This window comes from Sinocyclocheilus rhinocerous, unplaced genomic scaffold (genome assembly GCF_001515625.1).
Source record: "Sinocyclocheilus rhinocerous isolate Xijiao unplaced genomic scaffold, SAMN03320098_v1.1 scaffold1880, whole genome shotgun sequence".
Classification (NCBI taxonomy): Eukaryota; Metazoa; Chordata; class Actinopteri; order Cypriniformes; family Cyprinidae; genus Sinocyclocheilus; species Sinocyclocheilus rhinocerous.
In genome coordinates, this window is record NW_015635022.1 from 252,134 (window position 1) to 261,472 (window position 9,339).

Genomic DNA, 9,339 nt, shown 5'->3' on the forward strand with positions numbered 1-9,339 from the left:
CAAAACTCTGCATTTGAACAGTCAATAGCAAATACTTAAACTAGTAACAAAACATACTTACAGTCGCTGATTCAGAAGCGCTAGATTGTCATAGCAAAGTCGGAATTGACCCTTTTTTTTTTTTTAGAAATAGCCTTTGTGCACAGCTAGCCTTGTACTCTTCTAGGTTCAAAAAACTGTCGTCCATAAAATGAGTTGCACAAATTCGAACATCTGGGTTGTGCTGTTCTGTTGTAAATAAATCTTAACCAATGATTCCTAATTGCATCTACTTCCGGAAGGCCAAATAAAGTTATTTTGCTTTCGCACTGAAACACAGCGTCTCCCTGACATGGCTGCATCAACACTACTGCTGTTCCTGAAACTTCACAGATCTTCTTTATGCACCAATAGCTTGTAACACTCCAAAGAGAAAGGAAAACTTGAAATCGCATCATATGACCCCTTTAAATTTTGACTACAGTACCCATTCCTTACATTCTGCACCTTTAAACTAACTCCTATCCTATTAAAGTGCAACAACGTTTCAGAACTTAAGAGTTCCGTTTTGCATCTATTTGTTGCTAATGAATTATAAATAAGGTATTAGGTGTTTCCTCCTCCTCCGAGAACCCAGGATGTTTGCATGAGACAGAGGCACAGTGCTTTGAGCAAAACAAGCGTCAGTTCTACTGGCACCGATATTTCCTTCACATCCACACACAGGAGGGGTTCATTCACTTTGAATATTATCTGGAAAAATGACTGATCCGGCTCCATTGTTTAAGGTCATGCTGTTCATTAAAACTGACACAGAGTTTCTCAGAGCGATGCTCGTGCCCTGACCTTTCTCAAAAAGTCAACAGCTGTCTAGTTTTCTGCTAGCGGAACTAAACTTCACCAGTTGCTCCTTCAAAACCCACCTCCATCTTAATTGAACTTTGATCTCAATTACGAATGAAGATGTGTGGGCCCTGAAGTGTATTTTATCATGAAACACCGTCAGTGACCAAAGCTAAATGCAAATGCAGAAAGAAAATGGCAGGCGGTGTCATGAATTATGTTTGTTGTTAGCCTGTGTAAATGAGCAAAGAACTCCCCAGAGGCCTGATTTGTGGAAAACTGAGTATTAGCAAGCCATCATTTTGTCAATACTTACTTTCATTGCTGTGGGAGCAGTCATTGTGATGTATTAAAACTGAGGCTGCACAGATCCACAGGGTTTAGCAGGCTAGACTACACAACAGTGTGAGAATTCAGTCTTCATCATGACAGTCGGGTCTGTGTTTGCATTTGCGGTACTGTTGATTAAAAGTGGAAAGGCTAATGTGTTTAACTGCTCTATTTCTTTCTCGCCATCTCCAACTAATTTTTTCTCTGCATTTTATAATTTCAAATTACATGCATATCAGAAATAAAATAAAATAAAATAAAATAAAATTACTACTTTTACAGATAAAATTGCTATTTTAATGTTATTTATGTTATATTTACATATAACATATGAGAAATGGACAATGTACTGTAGTGTAAAATCTTACATTCTTTAAAACTGAATATGAATTATATACAGTATAATTGACTTATCTTTCCAAATTTGACGAAATGCACAGTAATTGCTTAATTGCACAACGATTAAGGAGTAACATAGACCTGTCATAGCTTGTACTTATATTGCACATAGAATAAGACACATCCTTTACTAGGAAAATCATTGTGTATTCTCAGAAAACCCATTAACCTTGAAACCCTTCTGCCCTACAGCAGCTCATGAAAAGAGCACTGCACTTGTCATCTCAAATCAGATGTCATCGCAAATCGTCAGACTTAAGCACCTCAATACAAAAGCTTCTCTCTGTCCAAATTGAAGTGTTCAGTTGACCGTGTGAAAGATAAGGCTGCTCCTATCGCTCTCAATTGCACAAAGCATCCAAAATCACTGGTAAACGAGAATCTAACAGAGGCAATAAGGATTGCAAAGGGACGACAAAATAAATTGAATTTAGATTGTAGAGGACTTTTATGGCTTGGATCAGTGTCAAAGGCTTTTTTTTCTTGCTTTAAATATGGAGATAGTTAAGAAACAGGCTATACTTAACTGGCAAAGATAAGATAAGATAAGTTGTCCACATAAAAATGTGTCAATAAATTAAAATTGTGAATATGCAATTAAGACTGTTTAATACATTGTGAATTCTTGCAGATGTGCAAGTGTCATGGTTGAGATGGAACGGTTCCTGAAGTGAATACTATTGCTCCTCACTCTAGGCATAATCAAGCAACTCCGCTCTCCATCGCTCACATACTTTGCCTGGGATAGATGTAATGGAGAATGAGAAAAGAGCTGAGATGGGAGGAGAGATGTGGGAGGGAGAGGAAGAGATGGTAGCTTTTAGCTCACCTCCATAAAGTGCTTTCCGTTACACTGCCAAGGTGAAAGTCATACAGCTTGGTGAGAATCAGAATCACCTGTGAAAAGAAAACAAAAAATCAAATAAATCTATATATCTGACCTATTTATTACTCTTATTCCACTCCATCACATTTATATTCATTGCAGAATTGCAGACAGTTTCTTTTTCTAGCCAAAAAAAAAGAACAGCTACAGGAGAATTTACATGTTTCAAGGAGCAATTTCCAGGACAGGTACAGTAGCAAACAATTCAAGTTAACAATAACAGTTCTAGAGCTCAAAATGAACTATGATATTTCATGATCTTCAAGAGCTTAAACATAAATAATAAATATATAAATTACCCCACTGCATATTAACAGATAAGAACAAATGGGTGTTTTTCTCATTTTATATTGTTAATTGATCAATATACTGTTGTTTGATCAATATTAGCAATATTAAACAGCAAAAGGTATATTAGACCATTTACACTGCATGCAAACCTACTGATGCAATATTGTATAAATAATGTTTTTCCTGTCTGTTTACATTTACACAAGATAAACTAAGCATTATTACATCAATGCATTGCCAAGTTGGGGGTTTTATTTTAATTTAACTTAAAGCCAAAATACTAATTTTAACATCTACTCCTCAGTAAAGTTCAGAAAACTTCTTTAAAGCTATTTAGAAGCCAGTGGCGCCTAAGCAGCTGGTGGATAGCTATGCTCATTTTCCAAAAGCCCTTCAATTGTTTGTCTTCCCGACCCCCGTGATGTTGTGTTTACTTCTCTTTTGTGTCAACAAGCGGGACTCAATCGGCCTTCGAGGCTTTAAGCCGGGTGGGATTGTGTTTGATAGTTTTCAACCCTGACCTTGGGCACTATGATCTGTGAGAGCTTTTAGCCTCAGGGTCAGTGAGAAGACAGTGGGAGCTGCTGAACCAGCCATCCAGAACGTCAAACACTCATGCATGCACACGCATCACACATTCACAGTGCTGACCCCGTGAAACACCTCAACAAAAGAACAAAAGCTTATAAAATGTGCTTTCACTGTGTTTTTCTGCACTTTATGGTGGCACCGTAAGGGAGGGTGGGGTAAGATGTGTCACCCTCTTAATCTAGCAAATACACATTCATATACAGCTGCCTGGGCTTATTTAGGTCTAAAGGCCCGTTCACACCATCAATGATAACCATAAAGACAACTATAATGATAACTATATCAGCACACCAACGGACAATGACATTCTGTTTATTGTAAGCGTGCACTGCAGTTCTGTCATCTGCCGCATTAAATACTTGAGCAGGATAGAATCTGATTGACTGTCAATGATTGTATTGTTCACCAGCTAGAAAAAAAATTAATCTGAAAGCAATTACAATGATACCACTCCTTTGTGCTGTTATCGTTAGTTATTAGTTTATAGTTATCATAGTATATTGTTAAAATTTAGAGCAATTTTTAAAATAATATCTTTATCATTGTTGTTATAGTTATCGTATTCTCACTGCATTCAAACGTTTTAAATACTAAAACTATCTATGGTTTGTAAATAAATAAATACATTTGAATGACATCATGCTTTAGTAAACATTTTCATTCATGCTTATTTTCCTATTTTTGTACTTGTTAAATATATAAAAATTCAATACAAATATATTTTTATATTTTACATTTATTTTATAATATTTTATTTTGTTCTTATATTTTAATTTGTTTATTTTATACTGATTAAATATGTAAAAATAAATATGTGCACATCATGTTTAGTTTTCCCCACTGATTCAACTTAAAGGGATATTTTGCCCAAAAATGAAAATATATCTAATATACTTTGGAAGTCAGTGACTATACCGGCAACTGCTTGGTTACCAAGATTCTTCAAAATATTTTATTTTGTGTTCAACAGAAGAAAGAAACTCATACAGGTTTGGAACAACTTGATGATGAGTAAATGACTATTTTTATTTTATTTTGGATGAACTATTCCTTTAATGTGAAGTAAATCATTTCATTAGACAGCTGATCACATGGAATATGTGTTTACAGTTGTTGTTGTTCTTATTTAGCATTTTATTGAAGATTGTATCCCTTTATTCTACCATGTAACCAAGTAATCAGTCATATCCTGAGCTTATACAAAGGCATACACTGAATCATAGACAAAATAGTGGTCTAAAGACAATAAGCACATCTCTAAAATGACTTCCAGAATTAATTTAGCACAGTCAATACACTCTCAAAAATGGGAGATTGACTCACACCATGACTTAATTACCTTTGAAACCAAAAGAACGTACATGGGCTGCGTCACATTAGGCGACAGACATTTATAAAATTAATAAAGGGCTCAGTGCTTACATTTGCTTAACGAATGCAAGGCGGAAGACAGCAACTGACAGAGGGCGGCCATGATTATAAGTCACCGTTGCAAAACATTGTCCCTCACGTTGACATTTTACATAATTACGGCCATTTCCTTCTGTCAGATGCTGCTGTGTTTCCTGTGCAGGTCTAGGTAGGTTTGAGATGATGGGTTTCATTTGCATATTCATATTCCTTTGATAGCTTTGCCTAGTGTAAAACAGGCCTCTTCCCTGAAGCAGGGCGACAAATAAGCTGTCAGTTTGAGTCATGTTGGTAGTAGCGGCTACTCCGTGTCTGTTTGAGCAGATAAAAGTCATGAGACATGAAAAAAATGTATGAGAGGAGAAAAAGTAGCTTATACCCTTTTCAAACCCTTTTTCTTCACAAAATGAGTCTACTATATAACCAAATGGCTTCAGCAAAAGCCAAGGCCAGCCGTGCCACCTAACAGACGGACACAGATATCGGTAACTGGGTAAAAATGGTGTCTAGGCTCATGACCTTCACTCTAAATATGGAAAACAGATTGTTCAAACCAAGAAAGATCAGTACACCACAGAGATGCAAGTCGCCTAAATAAGAAGAGAAACAAATTATGGGAAGAAATTTGGAGTCTTGCCCAACTTGGTTAGGAAAGAATCGTAAGTTAGCTAGGAAAAATCATAACCTCTGAACCCTTTTACTCCCTCTTAACTGTTGAGCACTGTTCAGAGACCCCAAGGCCATTTTAATATAGATTAACATTAAACAATTTAACAAGAGAAAAATCCTCTGAAAATATGGACTTGATCTAGAAATTGAGAGAGAAGCACTTCAAAAATCTTGGAGAGAGCAGAAGATATGCAGACACTGCAATATAAACCATAAGAAGATTAGATTTTTTTTTTTTATCCTTTTACAAGAACTAAGCTTACTATACTATATTTATATTTTCTAAAATGTATTTTGATCAATTATTATTTAAACTTAGATTGTTAGATTGCATAGAATCTCCCAGACATATTTGGAGTGGATGAAAGCCACACAGCCAGAAGCATATGCATATATATATATATATATATATATATATGCTTGCCATTAGCAATATAATGTAAGAAAGAAAGAAAAAGTATTGAATATAGGGGTGTGAGAGAGAGACACACAGAGAGATTTCTTGCTGTCCCATGGGGCTTCTATTCTTTATTTAGTGAAAGCACAGACGACTCAGCTGCAGTGGCATTTTACACAAGGCTCCAACCTCTTGATGCCATTCTGCATTGTATTTTTCATCTGATCAGCAGAACTCTTGCTGACAAATAAAGCACATATCTACCTCTGATGACTGGTGCTCAGCATAATATACAATAAACCACTGCAAAACAATCAGATATGAGTTAAAGGTCATAAATGTTCCAAATCTGAATTGAAACAGAACTTTTTTTTTTTTTTTATCTTGCTGTTAGTTCTTTTCTCTCACTGGTTCATGTTCATTTATCTTGTTATCTTGTTTAGCAGTTCTGTTTTGTCAGTGGTTGTTTTTGTCATGTGATTTACCCATAGTCTTGTATTTAATGCCACGTTCCATTTGTACTCAGAAGTTGGAAATTCCGAGTTCCAAGTAGAAACTTTAAACTGGAACTCCCTCCCAACTCGGACTAGAAATCTCAGAGGAATCACAACAACTCCAACTTCATAATCCAATATGGCGGCTCAGTGCATCAACAGAAGAGAAACAGTAGTAATATATTGTTCATTAGCACTTATGTTTGTCTGTATCAGACTCAGTAGTGCACACAGTACTATGCAACCTTTTTTTGTGTGGAAATGATACTATGCCGCTCTCTTCGCAAAACACCACTTTTTATGTGTTTTTAATCATAAAATGATTCTTAACTTTAGTGATGGCAAAATTTGATTATTTTACTGAATCTCTCGTTCGATCTCTTTCTTCAAAATGAAAAAAAATTTATTCATGTCAATTCGTTAATTTAAGTGTTGTTAAATGTTATATTTTCAACAGCCAAATTACCCAAACAAATCCACCTATGCAATTTTGATCATATTCCAAATTAGGAAATCATTATAGTGCAGCCAAATATATGAGGAACATAAATGCTTACTTTACCTCCCAAGACTTGCATTCATTTGTCACATGGCAGACACAATAAACGAATCATTAATTTATGACCCATCACTAGTTAACTTCACTTTATTGGATTGAACACAATGAAATTTATTTGTGATAAAATAAATTTAAAAGGTTAAAAGGTAAAAGGTTTAGGAATTATGTTGTGATGGATGGATGGATGGATGGATAGTTAGTAAAACATATAGTATACATAATATGTAAAACATATTTATTTAGAATATTTAATAATTGTAAATAATAAAAAAAAAAATTTTCAAGCTATGTTCAGTCACTGATAAATCGGTTTTGAGCATTTCATTAGATTTACGTTTGTGAAACAACCATAATCCATTTAGCTTTCAGACTGTTGGTTTGAATCGTTGAGGCTCAGAGTCACATTCAGGAAGCTCACCCACTAGTTAATTCATTTAACTTGTCACATGGTTACTGTGTGTACTGGTAAAAAGACGATGCAAGTAGACACTACTCATTCAGTGATGCTCTCCGCAAAACCCCAATTGACCCGCAATTAATCAAAGAAATGTCAATTATCCATGACTTGGATTATCATCAGTTGAACTTTAATTACAGCAACCGCAACAAACAGAAATATTATTAGCATAACTAAATGTTCCATGTCCACAAATACCAATTTAAAGTGTCAAACTTAATTTCGTAGTGACGCGGTTTGCTCCACTACTAATGAAGGACTAATGGCTTCTTTAGAAAAACACTTCTGTCTCTCTCAAACTCTCTCTCTCCATCTCTTTTGAAGCATCTTGATTTCTTTTATCTTTCAACAGCCAAATTACCCAAACAAATCCACCTATGCAATTTTGATCATATTCCAAATTAGGAAATCATTATAGTGCAGCCAAATATATGAGGAACATAAATGCTTACTTTACCTCCCAAGACTTGCATTCATTTGTCACATGGCAGACACAATAAACGAATCATTAATTTATGACCCATCACTAGTTAACTTCACTTTATTGGATTGAACACAATGAAATTTATTTGTGATAAAATAAATTTAAAAGGTTAAAAGGTAAAAGGTTTAGGAATTATGTTGTGATGGATGGATGGATGGAAGGATAGATGGATAGTTAGTAAAACATAGTATATACTATATGTAAAACATTTATTTAGAATATTTAATAATTGTAAATAATAAAATAATGATTTTTTTTTCAAGCTATGTTCAGTCACTGATAAATCGGTCGGTAGCATTTCATTAGATTTACGTTTGTGAAACAACCATAATCCATTTAGCTTTCAGACTGTTGGTTTGAATCGTTGAGGCTCAGAGTCACATTCAGGAAGCTCACCCACTAGTTAATTCATTTAACTTGTCACATGGTTACTGTGTGTACTGGTAAAAAGACGATGCAAGTAGACACTACTCATTCAGTGATGCTCTCCGCAAAACCCCAATTGACCCGCAATTAATCAAAGAAATGTCAATTATCCATGACTTGGATTATCATCAGTTATTTCTCTCTAACTATTCGTCTCTCTGTTTATACATTTTCTATCTACCTACCTGTCTGTCCATCTGTTCATCCATCATTTATCTATCTCTATCCCTCTGTCTCTCTATCAATCATCTATCCATCTATTGATCCATCCATCAATCATTTATCTACATCTACCCATCTATCGCTCTATGAATTATCTATCTGACTATGTATCCGTCCATCTATTCAACCATCCATCCATCCATCCATCCATCCATCATTTATCTATATCCATTCCTCTCTCTCTATCAATCATCTATCCATCTATCCATCCATCGATCCATCCATGATTTATCTATCTACCCCTATATCTCTCCATCAATGATCTATCCATATATCTATCTGTCTGTCCATCCATCTATCGATGGATCATTTATCTATATCCATCCCCGTCTCTCTGTCTATCATCTGTCTGTCTATCTATCCATCCATCTATATCTATCCCTCTATCTCTCTATCAATCATTTATCCATCCATCATTTATCTATATCCATCCCTCTCAGTATCAATCATCTATCCATCCATCCATCCATCCATCATTTATCTATATCCATCCCTCTCTCTCTATCAATCATCTGTCCGTCTGTCTATTTGTCTATCCATACATCAATTTATCTATATCTATCCCTCTATCTCTCTATCGTCGAAAGTTATCTACCCATCCAGCTATCCAACCAACCAACCAAACAACCATCCATCCATCATCCATCCATCCATATCTATCTATCTAAAAATTACAGTGTAGGATTGTTCTGAATTTCAATTCTACTTCCTTGCATTCAAATACAAACTGCAATTCTGCACCCTGTTTGCTACCTCGATTCAAGCTCAGGAACTAAATTGGAAACGAAAATGGGAACAATGCATTCTCAATTCAGTTCTGAATGTCGCAGCCCCTGCTTGTTACATGCATGCATATATATATATATATATATATATATATATATATTAGAGGTCGACTGATG

At 35.2% G+C, this 9,339-nt stretch overlaps 2 protein-coding genes across 2 annotated transcripts in view; both read right to left on the minus strand.

Annotated features, from left to right (window-relative positions):
* sorcs3a (sortilin related VPS10 domain containing receptor 3a) overlaps nt 1-1,162 on the minus strand; it is a 129,738-nt gene extending 128,576 nt beyond the window's left edge. The window contains exon 1 of the mRNA XM_016560119.1: nt 1,139-1,162. Within this exon, the coding sequence (XP_016415605.1) occupies nt 1,139-1,162 (24 nt within the window). The remainder of the gene's footprint in view (nt 1-1,138) is intronic.
* A 1,214-nt stretch (nt 1,163-2,376) lies between these two features.
* The window catches only part of LOC107746062 (VPS10 domain-containing receptor SorCS1-like), a 96,771-nt gene continuing 89,808 nt past the window's right edge, over nt 2,377-9,339 (minus strand). Inside the window, exon 2 of the mRNA XM_016560120.1 lies at nt 2,377-2,448. Coding sequence (XP_016415606.1) covers nt 2,377-2,448 — 72 coding nt within the window. The remainder of the gene's footprint in view (nt 2,449-9,339) is intronic.